Source organism: Equus asinus, chromosome 10 (genome assembly GCF_041296235.1).
Source record: "Equus asinus isolate D_3611 breed Donkey chromosome 10, EquAss-T2T_v2, whole genome shotgun sequence".
Taxonomy (NCBI): Eukaryota; Metazoa; Chordata; class Mammalia; order Perissodactyla; family Equidae; genus Equus; species Equus asinus.
Window position 1 is genome coordinate 54,399,546 of NC_091799.1, and position 16,854 is coordinate 54,416,399.

Consider the following 16,854-nt stretch of genomic DNA (forward strand, 5'->3'; position numbering starts at 1 on the left):
CAGCAGCAGGCCGCCCGCCATGGGGTGCATCTCGCTGTCTGCACTTTGCCCCTGGCCACATGGGCCTTGCAGAGGAGCCAGCTGGGCAGATGAGGGCAGGGGTGGCAGCCAGAAGACAGACGGACAGCAGCCTTGTCTTCATGGAGCCCATTTGTCCCTGACAGGCAGAGGTCCCCGAGGCAGCACCCTGGGAGAGGGGCCCTCGGATTCAGAATTCCTGGAGTTCTGGGGCCCCTTAGTCCACCTTGGGGCTCGGAAGACAGCAGATACCACAGCCCCCAGCCGACACGGCTGGCGCAGCAGCACCTTTCTTCTTGACCCAACACTGATCCTGCTGGTTCTGCTCAGGAACCACACTTATGTCAACCCATCACTCCTGACTCCAGTCCAGGCCCTGAGTCCCTCTTGCTCCCCCCTGACAGCTGCCTGGCAGGCATGAGCTCCACGGTGGAGCCCCAGGCCCCATCCTCACCCAGGTAGCGGCCTCCGGGCTTGATGACGATGGCGCCACGGCTCCGTGTCTCCTCCTCAGCCTGCGCCATGCTCTGCCGCGCTTTCTGGTAGGAGTCATCAGTGGCACACACCGTGACTTTGTCCTGGATGCTGCCCAGGCAGTCCAGGTGGACATCCCCATGGCTGCAAGACAAGGGCCAGGAGTCGGGATGAACAACTCGGATGCTGGGGACGGTCTCGGGGCCTGTGTCCCCCACCCCCAGCTGGGAAATGGGGCTCAGTGCTGACTGGGGCAACATGGTTTCCACAGGGCATATCCTGCCCGGGAAGAAACAATGGAATGTGGGCCCCTGGGCTGGAGGCAACATGCCAGGACCTGCCCACACCCTGGACACACTGAAAAGGGCAGCGAGGCTCATTGGAGAGAAAGGGTTGCTGGGGCCAAAGGCGGTGGGCAAACGTCTGCACAGAGGGCTGGGGCAGAGGGTCTGCCCATCAGGAGACCTGGGGCAGCCAGGATGGGGCCTCACCTGGACACATACTGCTGGATGCAGTCAAAGCTGCCCTGGGGGCTGTCACGGCCGATGTTGGAGAGGTAGAAGGAGAAGGTCCGCGCCTCCGTGGGGCAGTCGGGTTGGGGGATGGAGATGTGCTGTGTGGAGAAGGGGACAACACTGGGAGGTGCTACGGAGGGGACCTCGGGACCCTGGCCCATCCCTGCAGCATAACCCTTTGGTGGGAAAGTGTCAGCACTCTCCTTTAAAACACCTGTTTGTTTTCCCGGCAGTGACAGGACCAGCGGCCCGGGTGGCCCCATCCCCTGCCCTCAGCTATACTCAGGGTCCTCAGGTGCTGAGGGGGAGGGGGCCCAAGCCTGCTTTCTAAGCAGCAATGGCATCACAGTCTGAGGAACACAGAGCACTCAGCACATGCCTGGAGGTAGGTACCCAACCATGATCTGGGCTGTGACTTGGTTTTCCCACCCACCAAATGGGGCACATCTGGCTGGGGACACCCTGGAAGAGGAACTATGCTCAGCAAGATGCCCTGATCCTCGTTCTGCCTTAGTGATGCCCTCTCCGCCTCCTCCTTGCTGCACACAGACTCCGCCTGAGTGTCCGTTCGCCTCACTGGCCGTGAACAAGATAGGTAAAGGCCCATGGGGCTCTCAGGTGGGCAGCACTCACCCCCAACAAATCGAGACATGGCACGTATGTTTGGACGCTGCCACTGCAGCCCAGTTAGGCAAAACCACAGGCCCTCCGGGAGAACTGATGGACAGCCTGGCCAGCAGACAGAAAGACAGCACTATTCCCAGCCAAGGTGCCTGGCTCAGTGCAGACGAGACAGCGTCGCACCCAAAGGCCACTGCATTCCAGGCTGACCCTCTGGCTGCTGCCTACACTGGGTGAAGGTCTGGTGGCTGCTGAGGAAGGCGGTGGGAGGACCCCACGATCCAGCTGCCAGCCCCTGTGCAGGGCACAGGAAGGGCATCCAGAACCCTCCGTCACCAGGGTAATAAAGTAACCCCTGGGTTTGAGTGCAGGAGCTTGTCACAGCTAGGCAGGGGGCACACGTGATCACCAAGAGGGGCAGCGTGGTGGCAGGGAGAGGCTGCCTCGCCACCTCAGCATGCAGAGTCCCGCTTCCTCTCCAGTGATGTGAGGATACCAACATACCTCCTCAGCACCGGACAGAACACGGCCAAGGCCGAATCCCCCTGTCCCCTGCCCAGCTGTCCCATGTGAGCACAGGCAGCTCAGCCTGTCGGGGCCTTGTCCCTGAGATTGAGGACATAATGGCTTGGGGCTCAGGGGTACTCTGCTGCTTCACCCTGCCCTTCAGGGTAGTATGCGGACCTACAGGGGAAGCAGCAGGCACAAGTCAGCCAAAACACTGTGCAACCCAGCATCTGGAAAATCAAACCCCAGACTGCCTCCGATGGCTCACCTCAGGCAGGAAAACACACACACGTATACACATGTATATACACGAACACACATGCACACACACATGTGTGCACACACGCTATCCACAGCCTCTGCCGGAGCTGTGTGGGTGGCCCTGGGCAGCTGAGCCCTGTCCTGCCTACATGCAGCATCTCCTCATCCAGCACTCATAGCCACCCTGTGCTGCCCACTTGTCCCTTCTTGGATGTGACTTTTGATCTCAATTATAAAGCAGCTGGAAACACATAGCCCAGATGTCGAGGCTCAGGCTGTGAGGATCACCTGGGGGTTCACACTCACAGCCGGGTGCACACAGACACAGCTGCCGGAATGCAGCAAGAAGCCCATGCACCACAAAGTGAGCATAATCAAAAGGAGCTTCTCAGGGAACCGAAACCCTGCCGTGGGGGCTCTTCCTCCACCCTGTCCTTGATCCTCTCCCTTAACCAATCCCAGCTCTGCGGGGACCCAGCCTCCACAGGCGCATCTTTCCCTATCAGCTCAGTGGGCAGTGCTGCCTCGAGGGCGCTGGTTCCTCGAGGGCACTGGGCTGTCACTCCTGAGAAGAGGGGAGGCAGATCCAGCCTGAGCCCATGGTGCTCATGGACCCTGGGTGTGACCCATCCCAGCCCCTGTATAGCTCTGTCTGAGGCAGACTCGACGCACCTGGGCAGGCAGGCAGGGTGGGTACACCCCAGCTCTAGCCATGAAACTAAACTCTGAAGCCATGTGGCCAGAGCCGTGACAGGCCCTGGCACACACTGGATCAAGATGAGGGGGACAACTGCCTGAGGACACAAGGATGCAGGAAGCCCCTGGGCAGGCGTGCTGGGGCCTGTCTGTAACAGCTCCAGGACGCCCCCTGCAGCCCAGCAGAGAGCTGGTGGTGAGACCAGGGCAGAGCACATGGAGGCACAGTGGGCCTGACACAGTGACCCACCCATGCTGCCAGGACACTGATGGCCCTACCTGAGCCTGCCCAGGCAGCAGCGACCATGCTTGTGGCCAGTGTCCTTCAGGATGGCTGGCGGGTGGGAGGAGACATTTGTAGGAGGGTGCAGGGGGAGAGGTTTACTCGGAGCCTGGCACGGCAGGTTCTTGCAGCCCCAGTGCCTCTGAAGCTCCATGGCAACTCCACCACTGTGGAATCCCTTGGTTAACGGGCTGTTTCACTGCTGGATAGTGAGGCTGATTAATGGTTACCAGTCTCAGGGAAACCAGCCAGCTGGGTATGAATGGCCCAGGAATGTACTGCTTTCTCTACACCAGCAGAGAGCTTGGCACGTGTTCTGGGATGTGGCCACTTGGCTGGTGCATGTGCCTTCTGGACCGAGTCTCAGCTGCCCCACAGGGGCTGCCAGGTGACCCTCAGCTGGCCAGAGTGCAGCAGGTTTGGGAATGTCTGACATCACCCCTGACACCAGCTTACTACAGGGCAGGGGAGTTTGCTACAAAGCTAAGCCTGTGTCCGTGAGCACAGACGGGCCCAGAGCGGTACACAGGCTCATCCCATCCATCCTGGATGGTCCTGAGTGCTTCTGAGGCCTGAGGCCTGTGAGCGGTTGCAGGTTCCACTGCAGGCAGGTCAGATCCCTGCCAGAGGCCTTTCACCTCCTCCCTCTGAAATCTGTCCCACGTGGGGCCCTTCCCCCTCCCCTAGATCCACAGGGCCTTGCGTGTGGGCGGTGCAGGTGGGAGTGCTGACAGGATACACCAAGTTCCTAGTGGGGGTGGGGGTGAGCCCTGGATATTCCATCAGGGAAAAAGATGAAACAGGTGCACACAGGAACCCAAGCACCAATTGACCAGCCTCTCTGACCAGAGGGGTTTTCAGGGCACGTTTTCCTCATTATTTTCACTTTCCAGGGAACCCTCAGAACAAAATATATTCTGGATAAAGGGAGTTACTACTGTATGGCTGAACACGACTTCCAAGAGCAAAGCAGCCTCTTCCACCCAGTCAGAGGCCTCATTTCCTCAACCCAAACCCAGGGCACTTTCTAAGCACCTACTTCCCTCCAGAAAGCCGTGCTCACCTCCCAGTGGACACTCAGAAGAGTGAGAGCCCAGCAACCCCACCCGCCTGCACACGGTGTCCCAAGGTCTCTGGCTGCTCAACCTTGGCACATGGATGGCTCTGGACTCCACAACCTCCATTTTAGATGGTTTCCAAATTGTCCCTGTTACAAACAACACAGCAACAAGCACCCTTGTGGCTTAACCTCGTCACACCCCTAATTACTCAGCTCCTAGACGCCCAGACAGACATTGCTCAAAGGCCTGTGACCAGCGCTGCCAAACCTCGTCCTGGAAAGAACTTCGGGCTCACACTGCAGCCCAAGGAAATGCTGAGATCCTGAACAAGGCTGGATGCCAACCCTACCTCTCTTTCATTTTCCATCAACTAAAGAATTGTGGGGTGTGGCTGGCTGGATGGGGATTTCTTTTCCCCTCCGGAGGCTGACGCTTCACCAGCTGTCAGGGGTTAACAACTTAGAAATGACCCCCTGACAGCACAGGGGCCCAGGCTGGCCAGCTCAGAGTCCAAGAGAGGGCAGAGACACACCAGAAACAGGTGCACAGGAAAGAAACAGGTGAGCGTCTGCTCTGGCGGACCACGCTCTAGAGGCTGAACACATTATAGGTGGGACCAGGCTCTCTGGGGAACCTGGCAAAAGCTAGAGAATTGCTCCAGGGAACCAGGCAACACCAGGGCCTGGTGCACACCACCAAGGCCTGGCTCTCATGGCGCTCCCAACATAGGCAGGAGGAGGCGGGGCCAGATCTGACCCCCACCCAGGAGGTGAGTGATGTCCTGATCCTACGCCAGCTGCACTACTCTCACATCTGAGGGGACAGGCACCAGGAGCTGAGTGCACGTTCATGGCCCTCAAAGGGGACAATGTCCCCATTTCATGGGTAAGGAGGTAGAGAGAGAACTGTCCAAGGTTCCCAAGCTAAGGAACCTACGGATGCGGTCTCAATCTTTAGTCCATCAACTTCATGGGCCTCTGGGGAGCGGGTCCCTATCGTCTTACATGGGGCCCTCAACATGGAATCAGCCTGTGCCCCTAATAAGCCTACTCTGCCCCACCCCACCGGCTTCCTGCTCCATCTCCAATGTTGTAAGTGGAGCACATAGCACATAGAGCAGGGCACCCCTTCAGGAACACAAGGCCAGGCTGTGAGCAGGCCGCAGAGTGACCAAAGTGGGGGCTGCTGTACCTGCCTCCTCCCCGTCACTGGTCTGAGTGACCATGCAGACGTGGCCTGGCCAGGATAGTGACTGCCACATGCCCAGCACCAGGCCAGGCCCTTCACACCTGGCAGGGAGGAGGGGACGCACCCCATCAGTGCCCAGGAGGGGGACAAGGTCCAGAGGTCACAGGGGCAGACCTAGTGTCTGACCCTACACAGCAAACCAGGAACAGCGCCCCCTCACCACCCAGCCCCCTGCAGCCTCACACAGGCTCACACAGGGAAGAGCCTCCTGGTGAAGAATTGTGACCTGTCTTGCCTGGAGCTGAAGCACAGGGCCTCCGTGCTTAGGTACCTTCTAGAATCCCTACCACACATGAGAAAGCCCAGGAGGAAGGAAAGCAGGCAAAGCACGATCCTAAAACTAAGGTCGTGGGACCCGTCACTCTGGAATGGATGTAGCTCTCGGGTTTTCCACAGGAACTCAGGCGACACACGGCACAGCCCAGAAGCTCACACGCTTCCATGGCTTCTGTTAGTGGCAGCGTGGTGTCTTGCTGATCAGAAAGTGTTGCTCATGGGATAAGGAAGCACTGACGGATGAGGCCCTTTCTATGCACTGCCTTCCCTGTCTTCCTGCTGCTGAGGGCTTGTGGGCCCTAGAGGGCGCCATGAGGCCAGTCTGGCAGCAAGCCAGGCCAGCGCCACCCCCAATACTGACCTCCAACCCCTGGGAAATGTCCCAGGGAAGATAAAGGGGAGGTGGCAAAAGGGTAACAAGACCCCGATGGGGCTGATGGAGGTGCAGACATCCCAGAGGAGACAATGGTGGCAGGAGGCCTACAGCCTTTTGGGGCGGCTCGCCAACCTTGACAGGCATTGGTGTGATGGTTGGTTCAGTGTCCCCCTGGACATGCCAAAGCCCCCCGTGACGCCATGAATACTAATCTGGGTGCACCGTGCAGGTGTTCTGTAGATGTCATGACATCTATGACCAGCTGACTTTAAGTAAAGGAGGAGACCCTCAATGGTCTGGGTGGGCCTCGTCCAATCAGCTGAAGGCCTTAAGAGGGAAACTGAGGTTTCCCTGAGGAGGAAGAAGCCTGCTTGCAGATGGTGATGGTGGCTCCTGCCTGCCCCACAAATTTCAAACTCACTAGCCCCACAACCATGTGAGCCAATGCATTGCAACAAATCTCTTAGTATCTCTGTATCTGCACATGCAGACACAAGTACCTCAGTCTCTCTGGAGCACCCTGGCTGAGATGAAACCCACAGAATTCCTCTTCTGGAAGGGGCCAGCCAGCTGTCAGGTGAAAACTGACTTAGACACACATGGCAACTCTTCAGAAAAATAAAAAAGCCTTGCAATAAAAACTAGGAACAGGATATGGAGAGTGTTCTCAAGAAGGGTGAGAGAAAACACACACACACATCTGAAAATTACAGGAAAGATCACTGGAGCATGGTTCTGAGGATCAGTAGGAGTTCCAAGGCATGTTTAGTGGCTGGGGGACACAGGGGTCTTAAGTCCTGGGGAGCAAGGATTATGGACAACTCATCCTTTCTTTCATTCCCCAATTTTTCTGTAAGATGGTCATTTAGAATGAAATACACTTCAGAAAAACTGGAGGTGCTGAGTTTCTATAACCCCCCCAAGTACCATCGTCCTGGGTCCACAGAGGGAGACCAATGCCACACCCCAGGGAGGCCACAGCTCGAGGCCCACTTGGGCTCTGGGGCCAGAGTTCCAAATCAGCGCAGAGATCAGGTCAGAATGGAGTTTGGGGGCCTGGGGCTCAGGTGTGCATTGGCCACGGGAAGGAAGGGATGGACTCTGAGGGGCCACTGGACAGGAGAGCTGCCCTCAGCCCACAGACAGCCTGTTGGTGCGGCCCCAGACATGGGACGAGCCTGGGGGCATCCAGAGGCAGACCTGCGCTTGGCACAGGACCTGGCCTGACACAGAGGTAGATGGGGCCAAAACACTGTCCCCAGCCTGCTGCTGTGCTCAGCAAGCCATGATAGGCCAGAGAGGACACCAGTTCCACAATTCCAAATATGATTAAGACAAAAAAAACTCACCCCTTGACTTCCCTGAAATCGAATTGATGGTCTCAGCGAAACAGAATCCTAGAAAAAAGCAAAATGGGAAAATGTCAATCAAGATATCTGGAAATCCAAAGACTTACTTCCCAGTTACATAAGGAACAGGATAAGGACAGTGTTCTCAGGAGAGGTGAGAGAAAACACACACATGTCTGAAAATTACAGGAAAGGTCACTGGAGCAGGGTTTTGAAGGATCAACAGGAGTTCCCTGGATGTCACAGGGCTGGCGCCGGGGGTACCTGAGAGGCAAGAGTAGAGACAGAGGCAATGGGTAGCCCTCACTGTTCTCCCAAAGCCAACATCAGCCCAGGCTATCGTGCCTCAGACACCGCCTCCGAACAGAAGTGGGATGGATGAGCACCATGGGCCAGGAGGCCCCACCACCACCTCAATACCCTGGCAGGACAGAGCCCAGCGCCTGCCCAGAAGCTCCCACGTCACAGCTTCAGAGCAGTTTGTCACTGGGCTTAGGGCAGCAGAATTTCCAAATGTCACAAGAAAAAATATACTAAAAAACTCAAAATACTTTAAGCTTCAGCTATTCAGAGATCAGCCTTCTGGCAGAATTTTAGAAAGAATGTGGATCCAGACGGAGGGTCACACTTCTCTTTCTCACCCATCTTGGGCCCGGAGCGCCCACCTTCTCTGTAGCAGATACCACCTCACGGTGTGGTCTTGGTTTGTCACCATGACCCCCTCCCTCAGCCCCCAAATCCACCTCTGCACCTACTGGCCCCCCCCAGCCTCCTCCTCACAGCAGCTGGGATCCAGGCCCTCCCACCTCCATTGGAGTCCACCACTCAGGCCTCCACTCTGGCCTCACCTGGAGCAAGGGGAGGCTCTCCTGCCTGGCTGCCACATGCCCCTCCCGGGGTGTCTGCAGTGGCTACCGACGTGCTCCCCACCCAGAATGTCAGGCCGACCACAGCCCTGGGTAGGTGGAGTGGCTCCATCGCATGGGGAGAACCAACCACGGGGCAAGCTGGCCTCTTGGTGCCCGTGGGCCCATCAGGGCTGTGGGTATGTGCGGAAGACACAGCTCAGCCAACTTGGACCATGCAGGCCACACACTAATCTCCCTTTGCTTATCAGGAGCCCCCTTCTGCCAAGAATCTCACAAAACTCTACCATCTGGAACAGACCTGAGAGGTCACACTGAGCACCAGCACTTGCCCTGGGCTGTGACACCCCAGAAACCACCCACACTTCCAAAGCACAGCACCCCCTACCACCAGGCCAGCAGACAGGTGATGTCCTCCAGCCCCTGGTCCTCCTCCAGGACTGGGAACCAGCCCCTGCAGGCACAAGGGCCATCGTGTTGCTGAGATGGGGACAGGCTCAGGACCAGCTGGCCCATCCCACAGACCACAACCTGAGCAGCATCTGGGCTGCCATTCAGAGAACGTGCAGCGCAGCACCAGTCAGGGACTCGGCCTGGCTGGGCCCTTGGAGACAATGTTTAAGCGGCCTTTACTTGGAATCGGGTTACAGAGATGAGAAAGGAGACCTGCAGGTGGCCAAGGGACAGGCGAGAAGCTGCTCGGCACCATCACTCCTCAGTGAAGTGCAAACTGCATGGGGAGACACCGCACACCTCTCAGAACAGTTAAAATAAGAGAGACTGACAATACCCCAGAACCTCATCCCTCGACGGTGGGAGTGTATCGTTGTGGAAAACAGTCTGGCGGTTTCTTAAAAGGTTAAACACAGAGTTATCAAATGACCCAGCAATTCCACTCCTAGGGATAGACCCAAGAGAAATGAAAACCTGCATCTACACAAGAACTTACACACAAATGTGTAGAGCAGAGTTACTCTTAGCATTCAAAAAGGAGCAACTACCCAAATGCCCATCAACTGGTGGACAGAGAAACAACACAATACTACCGAGAAATAAAAAGAAACAAACTCCTGATGGACACAACATGGACAAACCTCGAAGCTGCTGGCTAAGGGAGAGGAGCCCAAAATGTGACACCACGTGTTATGTGATTCCACTTATGTAAGTTTCCAGAAAAAGCAAAACTCCAGAGCCAGAAAGGAGATCAGTGTGTGCCTGGGGCCGGGGTGGGCGCAGGGAGTGGCTACCGAGCTCTAGAGAACTTCCTGGGTGGAATGTTAACACTCACAGCTGCACACCTAAAATGCTAAGTCCCACGGGCTGGAAACAATCCTGCTGCAAGGTTGTGATCTGCCCTCAGGGTCACAGAAGACCTTTTCTGAATACCTGGCTTTGAGCAATATCACCCGAACACACACAGGATTCCTGAAAAACCAGGAGAGAGGTTCCTGTCTGTCAACCATGTGTGAGTGACATAAAGTGGGTGGAAGGGACACAGTAGCAGGCACAAGAACACCATAACAAAGGCAATGCTAGGTTGCCAAGCACCCCTGCCTGGCATCATTTACAAGGTCTCTATTGACATCACCTGATCATCCACACAAGGAAGGTGGGGTGCTGCCAGCGGAGGGAACAGCAGGTGCAAAGCCGAGAGGAGAGAGCACACAGGGCTTGGCTCTTGTGCCCCCAGGTCTCCCTGCCAAGACCTCCAAGCAGAGGTCAGCCCGGGCTAACTCCAGCATCGTGTGTGTCTGCCATCCACACATGGCAAGGCCTGTATCCTCCAGGGGCTTGGGGACAGGGGCCATGACAATGGTGAGGACGTGAGAGCCCATTTAGGGTAACGAGGGAGAAGAACTGGGAGGGGTGCACCACTCCAGAAGAAAATCCACACCAGAGCAGCCCCAGTGGCGCCTGACTGACAACAAGCAGCACCCACACACACTGGTGTGCTGGGCTGCCCACCCTCTGAACCACACGCTCCCTGTGGGCCACCTAGTGAAGCATTTAATTGGCTTGGTAACTGCCAAGCACGTTACCTGAAAGATTCTTTCTTGCAATGTCACTCATCCCCCCAGGGCACTGAGAATGAGACTTTATACACTGGACAAGTAGGCCAAGGGGCTAAAAGCCCAGATTTTTCTACATGATGCTGGGAGAGCTGGCCTCAAGTGCATGTCCCCATGCAGCCTGGCTGTCATCATAGAACCAGGCTTCCAGCCACCTGGGTTCTCATGGTGTCTCTTCCCTCCAGCAGAAGGACTACGTCCTTCTTGTCAACAACAGAGCGATTCACTTGTACACACGTGGGTAACTCCCCACAGGCCACCTGTCTACAGCCATTAACAAAAACAGGCACCAAGACAAGAACCGTGTAAGTCCCACCAGCCCCTGTGCAGGTGGTGGGGCAGGGTTCCTGCCTGGTAAGATGTTAGGACAGAGGGAGGAGCAGTCCCCAGTGACCTAACACCCACTTGATGACTCAGGTATATTCTAATGGCACTTGGCCGATGCTGCCTAATAGCCGATGGTCAGTCAAGGTCATAAGCGTGTCTGCTGGCACTGGAGGGTGCACCCTCAGTGGTTAGCGTCTGGTTAGTGTCTGGGTTAGCTCTGCTGCCTGAGCCGGCTGTGGCTCTCACCCATCAGCTCCTCCATCCCAAGGCTAACAGTCTTGATCCTTCGTGCAGACTTTTCCACATGGGGCACCTGTGGGCAAGCTGCCCACTGGCCAGTGTGATCCCCATCAGGTTTCCAAGGGGAAATAAAGGCTCCGGCCAGGCTGCATCTCCAAGGGCTGCAGGAGTCTCTGATTTTTGGGGTGTCCTGCACACTGTCAAGTGATCATCCTCCCCGTCACAAACTCCCAACTTGAAGGCCCAGCAACATTTTAATGAAACATGATAAAATTAAAATCATTACAAGAAGGTTTAAGAAAAGCGAATTTTCCAAAGAGTTCTAAAATGTAATAAAACTGCTTGTGTATCTCAATATCCACCAACATGGCTGTCAGTACGTGTTGTTTGGCTGGGGAGAGGGCCTACTTGGAATGGGGATCTGAGTCTAGAGCAAAGTAAAGGTTTTATTCGCCTACACAAAAGCTCTCAGGTATTTACTGTGAAGCAGATACACCTTATTTGAAACACTCAAAGCACATCCAGCCCTGTCACCTCTAAGAACCTACTGGAATGAAGCCTGCCACCAGCTCTCACTGGCTCTCGCCCTTACTCCAGTCAGGTTCAGAGCGGGGCAGGCTGAGAGGAACCCTAAATGCCGTGGGCCCCTCTGGAAATCCCACCTGCTGAGGCTGGTCATATTGACAGACATGGTCTCAGCACCTGGAGACATGGCCCCCAGCCTCCTCCCTCCACTGTCAAATGAGGGGTGGTGGCCAGGACCACCTGGGCTTCTGCCTGCTCCAACTGGCAAACTATGGTGGACGCCAATGGGGACTCCCACTTGGAGGTCGCTGGGTGTCCACTGGGCACACTCGAGACAAACTCCAGCAAAGGCCTGCACCTGAACCCAGGGGGTGGCCTAGGTGGCCAGTGGTACCAGAAGCGATCACGGGTCTGCTCACACCAGCAGCACCACATGCCATGCAGCACAGGGAGGCCTGCTGGTCTGATGCTGGCTGTTCCTGAAGGCTCTAGGGAAACATGGGCAGGGCAGCCTCGAGGCCCAGGCCATCAACTTCCAAACCCCTGTAGGCAGCACACGCTGAAAGGAGAAGATCCAAGATCCCTGAGGAACAGCATGCATGCACTGTTCCCTGACTTAGCAGCTTCCACTGCTGGTGACCCAGTGCCTCTCTGACTGGGCTACCATGGACCAAGGCACATGGCACCTGGGAACACGTCCTGCGGGCCACGAGCTGAGAGTGCGTTTTAGGCTTATTATGGCTAAACTCCACCACAAATCTCAAGTCCTTGAGGGGGTCAAACGACTCACCTGAACACAAGCGGGGTGAGGATTCAGCCCCACCTGTCCACCTTCAAGGCCCACGTTACCTCCGCTGGGCGATACAAACAGTTGCAGCCTCCTTTTTTCCAAGCCCTTTGGGGACTTGCAGGCCAACCCCAGATGGACACAGCTGGTCTGCTGCAGCCACCTCTGGCCTTCTGTCCAGGGATTCTGGTGTTCAGGCTGGTGAGTCATGCCCTCTACTCCATTCAGAAGGGCTGGCCTTTCCCCCATCGGGAGGCCACACTGAGCCACCTGAGCCAAGGAAACATTCGCTGTATCAATGGAAGGACAAATGGACAGATATATGTCCATCTCATTGAATCCTTTTGGCCTCTTCATGAGGAAGCATCTAGATTAGGGCTGGATGAACGATCTGGGACTAGACATTCTGTCCACTGGCAACAACTAGGGCACCAGATAAAATGCCAACAAACAGTGGATGTGGGCAGTACCTGCAGGAGATGCCCGAGAGAAAGGGACAGCCAAGGGAGACCCAAACCACCTGACTTGCTGCCTGGAAGAAACTTCCAGACCACAGACCAGACCTGGAGGAGGCTGAGGGGGCTGGGACATGTGGACAGAGGCGCAGAGAGGAAGGGGCAATGCAGAGGGACTGCTGATGCTCATGAAGGGGGTCGCTAAGGCTCAGGGACACTCCCTGGAGTGGGGCCCCAAGCTGGGAGTCACTGGATGTACACGGCCAGCCCAGAGGCATCCTCACTGCACCCCACTCAGTAGCTAGAGCTAAACTAGGCCTTAAGGGGCTGGCCCTGTGGCTGAGTGGTTAAGTTCGCGCGCTCCGCTGCAGGCGGCTCAGTGTTTCGCTGGTTCGAATCCTGGGGGTGGAGATGGCACTGCTCATCAGACCACGCTGAGGCAGCATCCCACATGCCACAACGAAGAATATACAACTATGTACCGGGGGGCTTTGGGGAGAAAAAGGGAAACAAATAAAATCTTTTAAAAAATAAAAAATAAATAAACTAGGCCTTGAGCAAAGGCTTCTCTTGATGCCCATTACTAAAGAATCTCAAAGATGAGCTTCTGCAGGATCAGCTGATCGCCCACTAAGCACTCTGCCTGTCAGCAGCAGAACCGACATGCTTCAAACAGACAGTACGACCCAGCACACAGCCCTGGGAAAGCCACAACACTCAGGATGCCAAAGCCAAACCCTCAGACACTGAAGCTGTGGGAAAATGTGACCACTGACGCAGGAGAAAAATCAGTCAATGGAAACAGACTCAGGAAGGACAGAGACAAAGGAATTAGCAGACAAGGACTTCACTTCAGAGCAAATATTACCAATTAAAAAATGCTCAGGGGCTTAAAGGGAAACTTCAACTGGTGAGAAGAGGAATATGAGGTATCAGAAGAGAGCCACGTGCAACTGCTAGAGCTGAGAAATACATTATCTGGAATGAAAAATTCACTGGAAGCGATTAACATTAGACACTGTGAAAGAAAAGGTTAGTGAGCCTGATGATGAAACAAGAGAAACTATCCAAAATAAATCACACAAAGAAAAAAAGTTTAGGGGCCAGCCCCATGGCCAAGTGGTTAAGTTCACGCACTCTGCTTCTGCGGCCCAGAGTTTCGTTGGTTCGAATCCTGGGCACAGACATGGCACCACTCATCAAGCCATGCTGAGGCAGCATCCTACATGCCACAGCTAGAAGGACCCACAACTAAGAATATACAACTATGTACCGGGGGGCTTTGGGGAGCAAAAGGAAAAATAAAATCTTTAAAAAAAAATTATGGAAGAAAAAAGTTTACAAGAAAATGAACACAGCCTTGGTGAACTGTAGGACGGTGCCAAGAGGTCCAATATAAGCATAACTCAAATCCCAAGGGTGTGGTATCTGAAGAAGTAACGGCCCTAAATCCCCAAACGTGATGAACACTGTAAATCCACAGATCCAAGAAGCTCCAGCAGGAAAACAAAGAACCACGTCAAGGCACACCATAAGCAAATCAGCGTGGCCACTGATTGACAGGCCACAAACCAAGGAGCAGAGATAAGACTCCTGAGGCCAAATGTCAGAGACAAGTCAAGAGACCACGGAAGAACATCCTTAAAATACTGAGGTGGGGCTGACCCCAGGGCCGAGTAGTTAAGTTTGTGCACTCCGCTTCGGCGGCCCAGGGTTTCCCCAGTTTGGATCCTGGCACAGACCTAGCACAGCTCATCAGGCCATTCTGAGGCAGTGTCCCACAAAGCACAACCAGAAGGACCTACAACTAGAATGTACAACTATGTACTGGGGGGCTTTGGAGAGAAGAAGAGAAAAAAAAAGATTGGCAACAGATGTTAGGTCAGGTGCCAATCTTAAAAAAAAATACTGAGGGAAGAACACTGCCAACCTAGAATTCCATTACCAGTGAAGAGAAGGTGAAATAAAGACTTGTTCAGACAGACAAAGGCAGAGAGAATCTGTTCACAGCACATCTGAACTGCCAAGGAGGTTCTGGAAGTTGAGGAGGGAAGAGTGACATTAGATGGACACTGGATCTGCACAGAGGGTGAAGAGTGCCAGGCGCAGTGAACGTAAGTGTGAATACGAAGACTTTCTCTTCATTGTTAGGTTTCTGTAAAAGATAAGTGAAGGTTTAAAGGACAGACAACAATGATGAAGTTCAGGATTCAGATGTGCAGCACTAAACGGGTGGTGAAGAGGCGCAAGGTCTGGGCGGGGAGGATGGAAGCAGATTGTCCTGGGGTCCTGACACCATATGACCTGAGGCCCGAGGTTAATTGGAGAGTCACTGTCTCCTGGCGCCAAGCTGACCCTGACCTCCCTGTGCCATGGTCCTGGGGGCCTGGAGCAGCTGGACTCACACATTTGCCTGCTGTACATGCTGAACCTGCGCCCCTGACCTGGTCGGACCATGTGTCCACCCCTGCACTTGAGGAGCACTTCCCAAGCCCTGAGGGTCCCAGGCTTGCCTCACAGAGCACGGCACATAGAACAGGACAGCTGGACACAGACAGGACACCACATGGCTGTGACTACACCCGAAAGGATCGAGTGAGGGGCACAGTGCATGTGGTGAGGGAGCAGACCTGTGCCAGGGTGGGCGAGGACTGAAGCGGAGATGCTGAGGCAGGTGGCAGGGACAGCAGCCCTGGGTGAGAAGGCATGGTGCAAACAGAGGGCAGTGGTGGTGTGAGAGTGTAGGGGTTCCCCTGGAGCATGGGCCCCCCAGATGGTGAGTGTGCCAACAGCAGTGTCTTCTGAGCGAGCAGCCAGAGCCTGAATCAGAGGGGTATTCAGGGAAGGACCAGCATTGCCCTGCAGATCCAGCCAGCCTGGCCTGGACCCTGGCAGTCCGGACACCCTGGCCGTGCATGGGTTCACCTTGTGAACATGGCCCATCACTGCCTCTGGCTGGATGCTCCGTGCAGGGGCCAACAGCTCTCAGGGTCTGAGATGCACTGCTTGTTAGGGGAGTCCTGCCGCCCCGTTACCTCGTCTATATAGCAGGACAGAAGACAGCATTCCAGGGCCAGGAGGGTCTGATGGACTAGCCTGGGCACTGCCCTTTTCTCAGGCACCTCAGCAGCTTTTGGGTCAGCTCCCAGACTGTGATTAGCAAGTCACTGGGTGACACAACTTCCCACAACATCCCCGAGACACAACACTGCCCATCTCCACAGCTGTCACACTTGGTACCTGCGTGGGCTGCACTTCAGGCTGGTAACATTACATGCAATGCCCCTAGTCTCCTCAGACCCGCTGAGGGGTCATGTCATTCCCACTGCAGGCTCAGAGGTCATGTCGTCCCCCAGGGCCAAGCTGCCCAGTGCAGCGCCTCCATAGCAGCAGGCACCAAGGGGGCCCTCAAGGGGCCCGACCCCCACACCGGCCCTGTCAGGCCTCTGAGTGGTAGAAGCCATCTCCCCTTAGTAGCACCCAGGGATGAAACCAGGAGCTCCTCAGGACAAGAGTCACCACCGGTGCCAGGCTTCGGCCGAGAACCCGGGGGTTGAGTGGGGGGCCTGGCGGGGTGGGCAGTGAGGAGGCCTCACCACTACAGGACGGGGCATCTGTGCCCTGCAGTCACTGGGCATCCAGGCAGCTCCCCATCTGGGGGGTATAACACAGAGGAAGAAACCAGCGTAATAAAGATGGTGATGTGTGCAGGAAAAAACGGGAGGGGGCAGGGTGGTGACAGTGAGGGAACGCTGGCCTGAGATCCCTCTCTGCTAAGCCTACACCAGGGCAGGCAAGGAGTAACCTCCGGATGGCCAGAATCCCCTGACCTCTCCCCAGGGAGACAAGCACTTCTTAGTGAAGCAACGGGAAATGGCTTACGAAATCCACCTCCAGGTC

General features: G+C 55.6%; 1 protein-coding gene across 1 annotated transcript in view; it reads right to left on the minus strand.

Annotated features, from left to right (window-relative positions):
• The window catches only part of ELL (elongation factor for RNA polymerase II), a 72,201-nt gene that overhangs the window by 19,906 nt on the left and 35,441 nt on the right, over positions 1–16,854 (minus strand). The window contains exons 2-4 of the mRNA XM_014831561.3: positions 7,686–7,733; positions 984–1,105; positions 473–636 (exon numbers count right to left, since the gene is read on the minus strand). Coding sequence (XP_014687047.3) covers positions 473–636; positions 984–1,105; positions 7,686–7,733 — 334 coding nt within the window. The remainder of the gene's footprint in view (positions 1–472; positions 637–983; positions 1,106–7,685; positions 7,734–16,854) is intronic.